At 52.6% G+C, this 16,414-nt stretch overlaps 1 protein-coding gene across 1 annotated transcript in view; it reads left to right on the top strand.

Annotated features, from left to right (window-relative positions):
- The window catches only part of LOC104300243 (S-adenosyl-L-methionine-dependent tRNA 4-demethylwyosine synthase TYW1), a 114,171-nt gene that overhangs the window by 56,847 nt on the left and 40,910 nt on the right, over positions 1 to 16,414 (top strand). The window contains exon 13 of the mRNA XM_054166986.1: positions 1,896 to 2,031. Coding sequence (XP_054022961.1) covers positions 1,896 to 2,031 — 136 coding nt within the window. The remainder of the gene's footprint in view (positions 1 to 1,895; positions 2,032 to 16,414) is intronic.

Genomic DNA, 16,414 nt, shown 5'->3' on the forward strand with positions numbered 1-16,414 from the left:
CTAATCTTCTGTGAAGAAACAAATCAAGCTGGGACTGTGGCCTGCTCATTAAGAGGCTTCACAGAATCACTTCCAAAATGTCACAGAAACATTCAGGTTGAAGAAGAGCCTTAGAATCACCAAGTCCAACCCAGAACCCTGCTCTGCAAGGGTCACCTCTAAACCATATCCCCAAGCACCACATCCAAACACATCCCCCATCCAGTCTCTTCCTAAACACCTCCAGTGATGGTGACTCCACCACCTCCCTAGGCAGCACATTCCAACAGCTAACAACTCTCTCTGGGATGAACTTTCTCCTCACCTCCAGCCTAAACTTCCCCTGGTACAGCTTGAGACTGTGTCCTCTTGTGCTGGTGCTGGGTGCCTGGGAGATGAGACCAACCCCCACCTGGCTACAACCTCCCTTCAGGCAGTTGGAGAGAGCAAGAAGGTCTCCCCTGAGCCTCCTCTTCTGCAGGCTAAGCAACCCCAGCTCCCTCAGCCTCTCCTCCCAGGGCTGTGCTCCAGACCCCTCCCCAGCTTTCTTGCCCTTCTCTGGACACCTTCCAGCATCTCAACATCTTTCCCAACCTGAGGAGCCCAGAACTGGACCCAGGACTCAAGGTGTGGCCTAAGCAGTGCTGAGCACAGGGCACAATGACCTCCTTGCTCCTGCTGGCCACCCTCTTCCTTATCTAAGCCAGGACTGATACACCCCACAGCCAGGAGTATCACCTGCAGGGGCCCTGGCTGACATTCTCCTGTCCAGCAGTAGAAACTGGCTGCATTATGGCTGTGGAATGGGATTATTTTTCCATGGGCCAGGGCAAATAGAACTTGGAAGGGGCTGAGCTTTAAGGTTTTGAAGCATGGGGGCTGTCTGTGGTGAGAAGCAGAGCCTTTCACTGCCTTGAGTGATAGCCTGGCAGCCTGCTCTGGGAAGCCTTTCTTGAATGTGTTACAGCTTCACTGGAGTGAAATATGTTCCAGTTCAGTGAGGAAGAGACAATGAAAATGTCAGCCAGGGCTGCTGTGGGTGATGATCCTGGCTTTGGGGTCTATCATTTGCAGGTTGGAACATTCACAGCTTCACAGATTGCTGTGGGTTGGAAGGGACCCTCAAAGATTGTCTTGTCCAACCCCCCTGCAGTCAGCGGGGAAACCTCCAACCAGATCAGGCTGCTCAGGGCTCCATCAAGGCTGATCTTGAGTGTCTCCACAGATGGGGCCTCAGCCACATCCCTGGGCAGCCTGTTCCAGTATTTCTCCACCCTTATTGTGCAGAACCTCCTCCTGATGGCCAGCCTCAATCTCCCCTGCTCTGCTTTCCAACCATTGCCCTTTGTCCTGTCCCCTCAGGCCCTTCTAAACAGTCCCTCCCCAGCCTTTTTCCAGGTCCACTTCAGGTACTGGAAGGCTGCTCTAGGGCCTCCCTGGAGCCTTCTCTTCTCCAGGCTGAACAACCCCAACTCTCTCAGCCAGTCCTTGTATCAGAGGTGCTCCAGCCCCCTGATCATGTTTGTGGCCTACTCTGGACCTGCCCCAGCAGATCCATGTCCTTCTTGTGTTGCTGTTCAGATGCTGGTCACTTGGCAGAGGTGAAGCAGTGGCCTGCTTGTTTTTCCCTGTAAATACTCAGAGTTCCTATCAGTACTGGAGCAGCAGAGCAGCTTGCTTTGAAGAGATACAGTGTTCTGTCTGTGTGCTTTGGTGGGGAAAGACAAGCTCAGCCAGCAGGCATGTCTGAAAAGAGCCATTCCCTTTTCCTTTATCCCTGGAGGTGTTGAAAAGGGGCTTGGATGTGGCCCTTGGAGCCATGCTTTAGTTAGGCAGGAGGTGGTGGGTGACAGGGTGGGCTTGATGATCTCTGAGGTCTTTTCCAACCTTCCTGATTCTATGGTTCTCTCTCCAAGGAACCTGGGGCCAGTGACACAGCTGTATGTCAGCGTGGATGCCAGCACCAAAGAGAGCCTGAAGAGAATCGACCGACCCCTCTTCAAGGACTTCTGGCAGAGGTTTCTAGACAGTCTGAAGGCCTTGGCTGAAAAGGTACCCAGTTCAAAATGTGTTCTGGCATGACCTTTGCAATTGCCTTCTGTCCTTTACCTGCTCAGCACAACAGCAGGAGGCTTGAGATGGACACTGGAGTGGGTTGTGGAGGTGTTGGGAGCGTGTTTAGATGTTTTGGACGTGAAGGGGTCTAAAGCCCAGCAACATTCCAGCCCCTACCATTCCTTGAGTCTAGGAAAGTTGATCAGTTTTCCATGTGGGAAGAAATGTGATGACAAGGTGCCCAGGGGGCCAAGAAGGCCAATGGCTTCCCGACCTGCATCAGGGGCAGTGTGGCCAGCAGGAGCAGGGAAGTCATTGTGCCCTGTGCTCAGCACTGGTTAGGCCACACCTTGAGTCCTGTGTCCAGTTCTGGGGCACTCAGTTTAAGAAGGACATTGAGACTCTTGAAGGTATCCAGAGAAGGGCAAGAAGGCTGGGGAGGGGTCTGGAGCACAGCCCTGTGAGGAGAGGCTGAGGGAGCTGGGGTTGCTTAGCCTGCAGAAGAGGAGGCTCAGGGGAGACCTTCTTGCTCTCTGCAGCTCCCTGCAGGGAGGTTGGAGCCAGGTGGGGGTTGGTCTCTTCTCCCAGGCACCCAGCACCAGAACAAGAGGACACAGTCTCAAGCTGTGCCAGGGGAAGTTTAGGCTGGAGGTGAGGAGAAAGTTCTTCCCAGGAAGAGTAATTTGCCATTGGAATGTGCTGCCCAGGGAGGTGGTAGAGTCCCCATCCCTGGGGGTGTTGAAGAGGGGATTGGATGTGGCACTTGGTGCCATGGTTTAGTTGTCAGGAGGTGTTGGGTGACAGGTTGGACTTGATGGTCTTTGAGGTCTTTTCCAACCTTATTGATTCTGTGCTTCTATGAGAGAAGGAGACCAGGATGTGTGTCAAGTGGGACAGTAAGCTCTGGCATCTCTATAAGATACAAGGAGAGAGGAAGAGAGCATAAAAGAGAACTGTCTTAGGAAGTGTTTGCACTGAAGGCAGGCTGCTAAAGGAAACATGGAACTTCAGGGAAGCCTAAGAAGGGCACTAAGGACTGGTACTCAAAGGTACCCTAGAAACTGCAGTGCATAAGGGCCATTGAAATGTGTGTGCTGGAGTTTGCTGGCTCTGGCCAGCCTCCTGCTGCATGGAATTCTCTGTTTCTGGAAGATTCAGATTCACTGAATGGTTTGGGTTGGAAGGGACCTTGAAGATCATCCAGGTCCAATCCCCCTTCCACTAGCCCAGGTTGCTCAAGGACTCATCCAGCCTGGCCTTGAACACCTCTAGGGAAGAAGCATCCCCAACCTCCCTGGGTAACCTGCTTCGGGGCTGCAGCAGCCTCACAGGGAAGAAGTTTCTCCTCATGTTGAGGTGGAACTTCCTGTGTTCCAGTTTGTGTCCACTGACCCTTGTCCTACCACAGGACACCATTGAAAAGGGCCTGGCTCCTTCTTCTTGACACCCACCCTCCAGATATCTGTAAACACTGCTCAGATCTCCTCTCAGCCATCTCTTCTCCAAGCTAAACAGCCCCAGCTCCCTCAGCCTTTCCTCACAGGCACATGTTCTGGTCCCTTCATCACCCTTGCAACCTCTCTTGGCACCCTCTGGCATATCCCTGTCCCAGAGCTGGACCCAGTGCTCCAGATGTGGCCTCACCAGCTCAGAGTAGAGGGGGAGTAGAACCTCTCTTGACCTGCTGGCCACACTCCTCTTAATGCCCCCCAGATGGTGGTGTTCTTTCCCTTGCTGTGTGTTGTCAGGAAGTTCCTTGCACAGAGCTGAAGGTGAAAGTATTGGCAAGTGTGTCCATTCAGCTAAAAATACTCTGGTCAAGGTGAAGAGGAGAGGGGGGGAAAAAGCAGCTCCACTAGCAGGTGCATTTTCTTCTCTAAGCCACTGCACATTGAAGGGTCCTTGAGGCACTGCTAACACAAGAGCCAATTAATAGTTGCTGTGGTTGGTAATACTCTGTTCTAACAGCCCCTGCTCAGCTGCACATTGCATCAGCACCCATGGAGGACAGCAAGAGCTCTTGGGGAAGCTGCTCTGGGTTAGCTTTTGCTCTTGCTGTTGGAACAGGCTGCCCAGGGAAGTGGTGGAGCCCTGGAGTTGTTCAAGAAACCTCTGGCCGTGGCAGTCTGGGAGGTGGTTAATGGCCAAGGGGGTGTTAGGTGAATGGTTGGACTCAATGGTCTTAAGAGAGCTTGTCCCACCACAATGATTCCATGATTGTAATGTTATACATGACTCTAGGACCCCAGCATTCTCTTGGAACTGCTTTTGGGCAGAAGCACCTCTCTGTTTTCCTCTGGGCCCCTTGCTTGGTGTTCATAGATACATAGAATGGGTTGGGTTGGGGAGGGGCCTTGAGGAGAGGGGAGGAGAGGAGAGGAGAGGACAGGACAGGACAGAATTGAGTAGGATAGGATAGAATTAACCAGGTTGGAAGAGACCTTTGAGATCATTGTGTCCAACCTATCATCCAGTTCCAGCAGCCCTGCCATGGGCAGGGACACCTTCCACCAGTCCAGGTTGCTCAAGGCCTCATCCAACCTGGCCTTGAACACCCCCAGGGAGGGAGCATCCACAGCCTCCCCTGGGCAACCTGTGCCAGTGTCTCCCCACCCTCAGTGGAAAGAATTTCTTCCTCTGCAGCACCATTCTGTTGGATATGATGTGTGGAAGGCTCTGGAAGCTAATGCAGCTCCTCTTCCTGAATAGGTGGGGAGGTGCTGATGAGTTGTGTGGGGAAAGGGATGCTGATGTGTCTGGAAACAAAACACCAATCCCATATTTTCACAGTCCCTGACAGAGCAGCCAGGTTGCTTCTCCTCAGCTCTCCAGGGGCTCAGGCAAGCTGGCACTGCAGCTGATGTGAGTCACTGGCAGCAAGAATCATGGGCAGCTTTGATCTCTGCATATTGGGGAACTAAAACTGAGCAAAGGGGGATTTGAAAGCCACAGATTGCGCCTTGGTGTGCTCCTCCCTGTGGTCTTTGGCATCTGCTGTCCCTACACAGTTGCTCTGCTTGTCTGGGTGTCTGCTGGTGCTGCAGGGATGGGTAGTTTGGGACAGGTCCTGCTGTGTGCAATGCTGGTAATCCAAACAGATGAGTGGGAGAAAGGAAGAGGAGAGGATGTGGTCTTAGGTGAGAGAGGAGTCAGGATGCTCAGGAGTCATGGCTGCTCTTTCCTGCCAACAAAATGTAGACTGATTCTTGTTCAAAGTGGGAATTCCCAAATCTCAGCATGGTTCAGGTTGGAAGAGACCTCTGGAGATCATCCAGTCCAACCCCCCTGCTAAAGCAGGGCACCCACAGCAGCTTGCCCAGCAGCACAATGGCCAGGCAGGGTTGGAAGCTCTCCAGAGGAGACTCCACACCCTCTCTGGGCAGCCTGCTGCAGGGCTCAAGTACCCTCACAACCAAGAAGCTTCTCCTCATCTTCAGATGGAACTCCCTGGGTACCAGTGTGTGCCCCCTGCCCCTTCTTCTGTCACTGGGCACCACTGACAAGAATCTGGCCCCATCCTTTTGCCTCCCACTCTTTAGCTCTTGCTGAGCATTGAGAGGAACCCCCCTCAAGCTGCTCTTCTCCAGGCTCCAGAGCCCCAGGGCTCTCAGGGCCCTCAGCCTTCTGATCACAGATGCCCTCCCCCAAAGGTGCTGTTGGAGCAAGGAAATAAGGAGCTGATGTTCTGTGAGCTCTTCTCCAGCAGCAGTCAGGCTGTGATCCATTGGGCTTTTGACTTTGAGCTCTGTTTCTCTCTGTTGCAAGGTTCTGTAAGGCAGAAAACTCACAGGAACAGTTGTTGTGACCCATAAATCACCAAGTGTTTGCCCAAGGGCTGGGGATGGTGACTGAGACAAATGGGACTGCTGCTCTGAGTGGCTGAGAAATGAAGTGGGGAGGCAGTGACCCAGCATGGCTGAAGTGCTGAGTGGATTTCTACCCAAGCACTCTGAAAATAACAGGAGAGGAGATGGTGATGGACATAGCAGCAGAACACAGCCCCTTTGTGCTTCTGCACTGCATGGCAGCAGAGAATCAGTTGGGTTGCAAAAACCCTCTCAGACCATCGAGCCCAATCATCAACCCAACACCACCATGGCTCTTAAACCACATCCCCAAGTGCCAAGGACAACCAAGCTGGGGAGGGGTCTGAAGCACAGCCCTGGGAGGAGAGGCTGAGGGTGCTGGGGTTGCTTAGCCTGCAGAAGAGGAGGCTCAGGGGAGACCTTCTTGCTCTCTCCAACTCCCTGAAGGGAGGTTGTAGCCAGGTGGGGGTTGGTCTCTTCTCCCAGGCACCCAGCAGCAGAACAAGAGGACACAGTGTCAAGCTGTGCCAGGGGAGGTTTAGGCCTTTTTGAACCTGGTTGATTCTATTCTATTCCATTCTATTCCATTCCATTGGCACAGGTTTCTTGAACACCCCCAGGGACAGTGACTCCACCACCTCCCTGGGCAGCACATCCCAATGGCTAACAACTCTCTCTGGGAAGAACTTTCTCCTCACCTCCAGATTAAACTTCCCCTGTCACAGTTTGAGACTGTGTCCTCTTGTTCTGGTGCTGCTCTTCTGCAGGCTAAGCAACCCCAGCTCCCTCAGCCTCTCCTCACAGGGCTGTGCTCCAGACCCCTCCCCAGCTTTCTTGCCCTTCTCTGGACACCTTCAAGTCTCTCAATGTCCTTCTTAAATTGAGGAGCCCAGAACTGGACACAGGACTCAAGGTGTGACCTAACCAGTGCTGAGTACAGGGCACAATGACCTCCCTGCTCCTGCTGGCCACACTGTTCCTGATGCAGGGAGCATCTTTGAGCTCTCTTCCACCTGTTGAGAGCCTGAGTCAGCTCTTGAGGCAAGTGGCTGCTGGGCCCTGGCTGTTCCTGGGCCCTGGTGTCGCTGCCGTGCTCCGAGGAGCAGCCCTGCCATGGTGTCACCTCTTCTGTCTGTTATCTTCTTGACTGAATCATGCTAAATCCTGTCCAATCTGCTCATTACAGTGTGCCTTGGTACTTGCTGTGCTGCCAGACACCAAGCAGACACTGCTGAACTGCTTTACCTTGCAGAGGAGAGGTGCCAGCGTCCTCTTAAACGGCTTGGAGCCACCCAAAACAAGCAGGGAGAAAGCCCTTCAGGTTAATAGATGTTGTGGCACTGCTGGAACTGATGATGAAGCAGAACATGATCCTTCCTGCCCTTGCAGGGGTGGGGGGGGGTCACCAAAAACAAGAGGAACAGCTCATTGGCACTTTGTGAAGGTCAGCTAGACCTGTGCTTTCAGACATCAGACACAGCTCTTGCTTCAGATCTCAGGTACAAGCTGGCCCTCAATCTTTTTGGTACTTCAAGGGCATGAAGGCTTTTGTGGAGAAAGAAGGTTGTGGCTGTGTAGGTGAGGGGCAGCAAAGGTCTTGCCTTGATTTGGTTATTTTTTCTCCTTTATTAAAAAAAAGGCCCCAAAAGGGCAACTTCTTAGCCCTGTTGGGTTTAGAAGTTGTTTAGAAGTTTTAGGTTGGAAAAGAGCTTTGAGGTCATCAAATCCAACCTATCACCCAACAGCATCTGATCAACTAAAGCATGGCACCCAGTGCCTCACCCAGGCTCTTCCTAAACACCTCCTGGGATGGGGACTCCACCACCTCATCTTGTTTATGATCATAGAATCAATAAGGTTGGAAAAGACCTCAAGGATCATCAAGTCCAACCTGTCACCCAAGACCTTATGTCTACTAGACCATGGCACCAAGTGCCAACCTCCCTGGGCAGCACATCCTAATGGCCAATTACTCTTTCTGTGAAGAATTTCTTCCTCACCTCCAGCCTAAACCTCCTCTGGCACAGCTTGAGACTGTGTCCTCTTGTTCTGGTGCTGCTTGCCTGGGAGAAGAGACCAACCCCCACCTGGCTACAACCTCCCTTCAGGGAGCTGGAGGGAGCAAGAAGGTCTCCCCTGAGCCTCCTCTTCTGCAGGCTAAGCAACCCCAGCTCCCTCAGCCTCTCCTCACAGGGCTGTGCTCCAGACCCCTCCCCAGCTTTGTTGCCCTTCTCTGGACACCTTCCAGCATCTCAACATCTTTCCTAACCTGAGGAGCCCAGAACTGGACACAGGACTCAAGGTGTGGCCTCAGCAGTGCTGAGCACAGGGCACAATGACTTCCCTGCTCCTGCTGAGGAACACTCCCCATCCTAGCAGGCACAGTCCTAGAACCATTCCCATTTAACAGTGTGGATTTGGTGCTGTGGCTCTGTGGTCCTTGATACAAGAGCACCAAAGCTGGTGAAGAGTCTGGAGAAGAGGGCTGGTGAGGAGCAGTTTAGGGAGCTGAGGCTGTTTTGCCTTGAGAAGAGGCTGAGGAGAGACCTCATTTCTCCCTACAGCTGCCCAAAAAGAGCTTGGGGTGAGGTGGGGGTTGGTCTCTTCTCCCTAGTATCAAGTGACAGAATGAGAGGAAATAGCCTGAAATTGTGCTGGGGTGGCTTAGATTAGAGATGAGGAAGAATTTCTTTGCTGCAGGAGTGGTCAGGGATTGGAACAGGCTGCCCAGGGTTCTTCACAGAAAGAGTAAATGGCCTTTGGGATGTGCTGCCCTGGAGGTGTTCAAGAGGGGATTGGATGTGGCACTTGGTGCCATGGTTTAGTTAGTCAGGAGGTGTTGGGTGCCAGGTTGGACTTGATGATCTTTGAGGTCTCTTCCAACCTTGGTGATACTGTGACACAGGCATGTTTAAGGTGCAAGTGTTGTGCTTTCCTTCAGAGCCCTCTCATGCCTGGGAAGACAGGCATGGGTTGACAGGAAGACAGGAATGGGTTGTCCAGGGAGGTGGTTGGGGCCCCATCCCTGGAGGTGTTTAAGCTCAGGCTGGATGAGGCTCTGGGCAGCCTGATCCAGTGTTGGGGTGTCCCTGCCCCTGGCAGGGGGGTTGGAACTAGCTGATCCTTGTGGTCCCTTCCAACCCTGACTGATTCTATGATGCAAGTTCCCCTTGGCCTCTCTGCCATCCCAAACATGATGCAAACACAGTGACTTACACCTCCAGCCCCTTTTAGTGCTGTAGGATCCAAGTTATGACAGGAGCAATTGTGTTTTGATGGGAAATGAAAAGCACTTTTGATTTATGTGCAGATTGTTGCTGTGGCTCCTGGGGTGGGGGGGGGGAGGAAGGGAGTCGGTTTGGTGAGCCCTGGCTTGGTGTTTTCTGAGCTAAGGAGAATTTAAATGGCAGACCTGCAGCAGCTGTTGGAATCAGTAATCAATTTTGCCACTATAAATTCAGAAGAAGTTGACTCTCCTGCACAGTAACTGCTCTGCACCAGCTGTGTGCTTGTGTTGATGGGTTTGCTAATGAGGCTTCTGGTGTAAGCCTTTGGAAGGGCAGCAGCAGCAGCAGGAGCGTTGCAGAGGCGCAGTGTTGAAGATGGAGTTACTGCCTCTGGAATCCACCATCCCCTTCCAGCTTAGCTGGCAGCCAGCAGGAAGCTCAAGGAGCCTTCAGCAAGAGTCTTGGCTGCAGAGGGAGTGACATCTTAGGATGGGATGGAATAGGATGGGATGGAATAGGATGGGATGGAATAGGATGGGATGGAATAGGATGGGATGGAATAGGATGGGATGGAATAGGATGGGATGGAATAGGATGGGATGGAATAGGATGGGATGGAATAGGATGGGATGGAATAGGATGGGATGGAATAGGATGGGATGGAATAGGATGGGATGGAATAGGATAAGAATTAGAATGGGATGGAATAGGATAAGAATTAGAATGGAATGGAATAGGATAAGAATTAGAATGGAATGGAATAGAATAAGAATTAGAATGGAATGGAATAGAATAGAATAGAATAGAATTGGAATAGAATAGAATTGGAATAGAATAGAATTGGAATAGAATAGAATTGGAATAGAATAGAATTGGAATAGAATAGAATTGGAATAGAACAGAATTGGAATAGAATAGAATTGGAATAGAACAGAATTGGAATAGAACAGAATTGGAATAGAATAGAATTGGAATAGAACAGAATTGGAATAGAATAGAATTGGAATAGAACAGAATTGGAATAGAACAGAATAAACCAGGTTGGAGGAGACCTTTGAGGTCGAGTCCAACCTATCACCCAACACCATCTGATCAACTAAACCATGGCACCAAGCAGCCCATCCAGTCTCTTCCTAAACACCTCCAGGGATGGTGACTCCACCACCTCCCTGGGCAGCAGATTCCAATGGGCAATCTCTCTTGCTGGGAAGAATTTCTTCCTAACATCCAGCCTAAACTTCCCCTGGCACAGCTTGAGACTGTGTGCTCTTGTTCTGGTGCTGGTTGCCTGGGAGAAGAAACCAACCCCCACCTGGCTCCAACCTCCCTTCAGGGAGTTGGAGAGAGCAAGAAGGTCTCCCCTGAGCCTCCTCTTCTCCAGGCTAAGCAACCCCAGCTCCCTCAGCCTCTTCTTCTTTCTTTCTTCTGCCTCTTTCAGTACCTCTTGGTTTGCTTGCAGGCAAGAGAAGGGTGGGGGGGGAAATGTTCACAAACACTCCACAGTCAAGGTGATTTGTGAACAGAATGTTAGCATGGCTAGGGGTTCAAGAGACCTCTAGAGATTGAGTGCAACCCCCCCTGCCAGGGCAGGATCACCCAGGCCAGGCCATACAGGAACATGGGGCTTGGTCTGTTCTCCCAGGCACCCAGCACCAGAACAAGAGGACACAGTCTCAAGCTGTGCCAGGGGAAGTTTAGGCTGGAGGTGAGGAGAAAGTTCTTCCCAGAGAGAGTTGTTAGCCATTGGGATGTGCTGCCCAGGGAGGTAGTGGAGTCCCCATCCCTGGAGGTATTCAAGAGGGGCCTGGATGTGGCACTTGGTGCCATGCTTTAGTAGTCACGAGGTATTGGGTGATAGGTTGGACTTGATGATCTTTGAGTTCTTTTCCAACCTTATTGATTGGTGGCTTTGGAGTCTCTCCAGAGGAGACTCCACAACCTCTCTGGGCAGCCTGCCCCAGGGCTCCAGCACCCTCACAGCAAAGCAGTTTCTCCTCCTGTTGTGGCAGAACTTCCTGAGTTCCATTTTGTACTCAGTGTTCTGTGTCCCATCAGTGGGCACCAGTGAGAAGAGACTGGCACCTTCACCTTGACCCCCACCCTGCAGCTACTTGTCAGCATTGAGCACATCCCCTCTCAGGCTGCTCTTCCCCAGGCTCAACAGCCCCAAGGCTCTCTCAGCCTTTTCTCCTCCCAGAGATGCTCCAGGCCCCTCAGCATCTCTGTTTGCCTTTCTCCAGTAGTTCCCTGTCCCTCTTGTACTGAGGAGCCCAGAACTGGACACAGTCCTCCAGATGTGGCCTCACTGGAGCAGAGTAGAAGGGCAGGGGAAGCTCCCTGCCCACACTGCTGGGTGCTACTGTGTGCTATGCAGAGCAGTGAGGCAGAGGAGGAAGATGAGGTGTCTGTGGCCACCCAGTGAGCCTGAGGCAGAGGTGGGGTTAAAATCCATGTTGTCCAATGCTTTGTTTGTTGTCCCACATCAATCCCCCCCTCCTCATTACTGCCTGGTGCTTTGGGGTAGCCAGGCTGTGGGCTAATCACTTGCTGCTGCTTCTTGCCAGGGGAGCAGTTGTGACTGCAGGGAGGCTGCCCAGCTGCCCCCTTGGTGATGGTAGAAGGCATTTCTCCCCCTTTTGGGAACTAGCTGTGACCTGTGAACTGTCAGTAGGAGAGAGAGAGTCTCTTCATCCAAGTTCAGTCTTCTCTTTCACCCCTTCACTGGCACACACTATTGCCTTGCCAGCTTTGCTGCTGCTTAACACTTCAGAGCATTTGCTGTCCTTGCCCTTCATTAACTGTGATCTTTCCTTTGCCTTGAGCTCTTCCTAGAGGCTGCATGAGAGATGCCAGGCTTGGCTGTTGGAGAACTTGGTTCAAACCAGCCTCTCTTCCCCCTTCCAGCCCTTCTGCTGTATGTTTAGCCCAATCACTAGCAAAGGGCTGCTGTGTTCTGGCTTTGGGAGCCAGACTTGCCACCAGGCCCTGTGCTCTTGGGGCCACCTTCTCCCCTTTTCATCCTCAAGTGGTGGAGCAGAGCAGCAGCCTTCATGGGAAAGCACCTCCAGAAGACAGAGCTTGAGTGTGAGTTTGTGTCTGCTCTTCAAAAGGCAAAAGGGGGCCTGAAATTCTGCTGGTGGCCACCAGGCAAAGGAACCTTGTGGCTGTGTTTCATTTTAGAGCCTTGATTTTATTTAAGCCTATTAAGTGGAAGGATCTGGGCCAAGTGCCATAGCATTGCATAATAGTCCCTGCTGCTAACTGCCTTAGCTGCTGGATTTCTCCACTCCCCAACTGATTATCAATGGCTCTGGCATTGTGATTCAGATAAGAAGCATTTATTGGGCTTACTGAATCTATTCATTTGACATTTCAGGGAGGATGAGTGGAGAAAGTGTCTGCAAGGCTGCTTTATTTTCTCATCTGGGATGGGGAATGGATAATCGAGGCAAGACCAATGCAGATGTGAAAATGGGGCTTGGGGGGAGGTTTGGGGTGGCTCTGCTGGTGCTCCTGTGAACCAAGGCTGGTGCTGAACCATGTCCCTCAGCACCACATCTCTGCCTCTTAGAATCAGAGAGCTGTCAGGGGACCTCAGGGATCAGCCAGCTCCAACCCCCCTGCCATGGGCAGGGACACCTCACACCACAGCAGGTTGCTCACAGCCACATCCAGCCTGGCCTTCAAAACATGAGGCTTCTACCACCTCCCTGGGCAACCTGTGCCAGTGTCTCACCACTCTCTGGGGAACAACTTCTTCCTAGCATCCAAGCTGAATCTGGTTAGGCCACACCTTGAGTCCTGTGTCCAGTTCTGGGCTCCTCAGGTTAGGAAAGATGTTGAGATGCTGGAAGGTGTTCAGAGAAGGGCAAGAAAGCTGGGGAGGGGTCTGGAGCACAGCCCTGTGAGGAGAGGCTGAGGGAGCTGGGCTTGCTTAGCCTGCAGAAGAGGAGGCTCAGGGGAGACCTTCTTGCTCTCTGCAACTCCCTGAAGGGAGGTTGTAGCCAGGTGTGGGTTGGTCTCTTCTCCCAGGCAAGCAGCACCAGAACAGGAGGACACAGTCTCAAGCTGTGCCAGGGGAGATTTAGGCTGGATGTTAGGAAGAAATTCTTCCCAGACAGATTGGCCCTTGGGATGTTCTGCCCAGGGAGGTGGTGGAGTCTCCATCCCTGGAGGTATTTAGGAAGAGCCTGGATGAGGCTCTGGGTGCCATGGTTTAGTTGATCAGATGGTGTTGGGTGATAGGTTGGACTGGATGATCTTCGAGGTCTTTTCCAACCTGGTTAGTTCTGTTCTGATCTATCCCATCCCATCCCATCCCATCCCATCTCATCCCATCCCATCCCCATGTCACCTCCTGGCACCTCTTCCTCACGCAGCAATGCTCCCAGTCCCCAGCTCCAGCTAAGGCTCAACAATTTAATAGCATGGGCAGTTCAGCTGTTTAAAGCTGATTTACCATTCCACAGCAGTTGTTACTTCAGAACTCCTGAGTTAGGGCTTCCCAAGGAGCCTGGAAGGATTGCTTCATCAATAAGCACAATGTTTTCCAGCCTCCTCAGCTGGAGCTCCTTTGTTGAGTGCACTGGGCAGGATTCTCAGCCAACCATGGTGGTGGGGCTCTCAGTTCTATTTTTAAACCATTTGGCCAAAACCCAGAAGCAACAACAGCAACAACAAAAAAAAACCCCATTCTAAATCCATTGCTTCACAGCCTGAGAGAGTGGTTTTTAACGAGGTAATTATGGTTTTATGGCAGATTAATCTTGGCTTTCACCACTGGACTCTTGAAGTTGCATGGCTGGGCTGTTGTTTGCTGAGATAACAAGTGTCAGCTTATTCTCTGCCATCCAACAGCCCCTTCCCAGGCTCTGGGCCAGCCTGGATGCTGTGCTGTTAGTCACCCATCCATGTGGGCATGGCTGGCTGCTGCCCTCTGAGTGACCCCCAGGAGAGTGAGGGAGCTGAGGGGCTCTGAGTGACCCCCAGGAGAGTGAGGGAGCTGAGGGGCTCTGAGTGACCCCCAGGAGAGTGAGGGTGCTGAGGGCTCTGAGTGACACCCCTGAGAGTGAGGGAGCTGAGGGCTCTGAGTGACCCCCAGGAGAGTGAGGGAGCTGAGGGGCTCTGAGTGACACCCCTGAGAGTGAGGGAGCTGAGGGGCTCTGAGTGACCCCCAGGAGAGTGAGGGAGCTGAGGGGCTCTGAGTGACACCCCTGAGAGTGAGGGAGCTGAGGGGCTCTGAGTGACCCCCAGGAGAGTGAGGGAGCTGAGGGCTCTGAGTGACACCCCTGAGAGTGAGGGAGCTGAGGGCTCTGAGTGACCCCCAGGAGAGTGAGGGAGCTGAGGGGCTCTGAGTGACCCCCAGGAGAGTGAGGGTGCTGAGGGCTCTGAGTGACCCCCAGGAGAGTGAGGGAGCTGAGGGCTCTTTAGTTTGGAGAGGAGCAGCCTGAGGGTGACCTCATTGCTGTTGCTAAAGCTGTGCAGGGTGAGTGCCCAGGGGCTGGAGCCAGGCTCTGCTGGGGGATGCCCAATGCCAGCACAAGGGGCAGTGGTGGAAGCTGAGGCAGAGGAAGTGCCATGGAAACAGGAGGAAGAATTCTTTCCCTGTGAGAGTGACAGAGCCCTGGAGCAGGCTGCCCAGGGGGGTTGTGGAGTCTCCCTCTCTGGAGATACTCCAAACCCACCTGGATGAGTTCCTGTGTGACCTGCTCTAGGTGGCCCTGCTCTGGCAGGGGGGTTGGACTGGATGAGCTTTTGAGGTCCCTTCCAGCTCCTCACACTCTGTGAAATTGCTGACACCTTGTTAACTCCTGGGTTCTTTGTACCTCACACCTGTGGTGCCTCTTCCTCTTTCCTTCTCCTGCAGCTGCTCACTGAAACCATCCCTATTCCAGGATTGTTTGTGTCACCCACTGCTGAGCAAAACCACAGTGATTTTGAGGAGCAGTCTTGTAGAGCCCTGCAAGATTGCAGTGGGGGAGGTTGGTTTCCTGGCTGAGATTTATCACAGACCCATTTTGGCTGGAAAAGACCTTTAAAGGCCACAGAGTCCAACCATTATCTAACTCTACCAAGTCTGGTGCTAAACTCTTTCCAGCTGTGGAGATCCATCAGGAGTCACAGAATGCATCAGGGTTGGATTGGGTTTTTTTTTCCCCCCTGTGTCACTCTGGCAGGGTTTGAGTTTCTTTCCCTGCTCCTTTCACCACCAGTGGTGAATAGTTAGTGCAGTTCTGGTGGTAGCTGAGCTATTGAAGTGATCCTACAGCCAGGCTGCAGTTACTATTTGTCAGTCAGTGCTGCCCTGAGAGGAGTGGGGAAAGCCCTTTGAAGGCACTTGGAGCAGTTTGTAGTTTTAGGAAGTGCTTGGACTTGAAAGTTAAGGCTTTGAACATGAGCTGGGATGTGTGTTGAGGAGCAATAAGACTGAGATTTAAATGGGGGGGGGGAACCCACCTCCCTTCATTGCTGGAAGAGGAAACCCTCACAGAGTCACAGAATGCAGCTGGTCATAGAATCAATAAGGTTGGAAAAGACCTTGGAGATCATCAAGTCCAACCTCTCACCCAACACCTCCTGACAACTAAACCATGGCACCACATCCAATCCCCTCTTGAACACCTCCAGGGATGGGGACTCCACCACCTCCCTGGGCAGCACATCCCAATGGCCAATCTCTCTTTCTGTGACAAATTTCTTCCTCACCTGCAGCCTAAACTTCCCCTGGCACAGCTTGAGACTGTGTCCTCCTGTTCTGGGGCTGGGTGCCTGGGAAAAGGGACCAACCCCCACCTGGCTCCAACCTCCCTTCAGGGAGTTGGAGAGAGCAAGAAGGTCTCCTGAGCCTCCTCTTCTCCAGGCTAAGCAACCCCAGCTCCCTCAGCCTCTCCTCACAGGGCTTGGTGAACTGGTGATGTTTCCTCCTCTCCACAAACCTCTTCTGGTGAGAGAAGGGACCCTCAAAGGTCATCTTGTCCAGCCCCCTGCAGCAAGCAGGGACATCTCCAGCCAAACCAGTTGGCCTGCTCAGCTGGAAGGGAAGTGGCTGCTGTGGTCAGCTCAAAGCAGTGACTCCTGCATTTTGCACCTCTCTGGTGAAGAGGCTGTTTTGCAGATGGTTTGGAGCCAAGGTGGCTGAGCAGGTCAGCTGCTGGCCAAGCTCCTGAGCTCATCCTCACTTTGTGTTGAAGAGCAGCAGCTGGAGCTGGCCAAAGTGCTTGTCACTCAGTGCCTGCATGGCAGGTCCCTGCTGCTGCAGCAGCTGCTGCTCTGACCCCTGGGACTGCTGCTGCGCTTCAGTGGAGGATGCTTGTGCAGAAAAGGTGCTGACCTCACCTATATTTGGGA

The sequence above is a fragment of the Dryobates pubescens genome, chromosome 13, assembly GCF_014839835.1.
Source record: "Dryobates pubescens isolate bDryPub1 chromosome 13, bDryPub1.pri, whole genome shotgun sequence".
In the NCBI taxonomy this organism is placed as follows: domain Eukaryota; kingdom Metazoa; phylum Chordata; class Aves; order Piciformes; family Picidae; genus Dryobates; species Dryobates pubescens.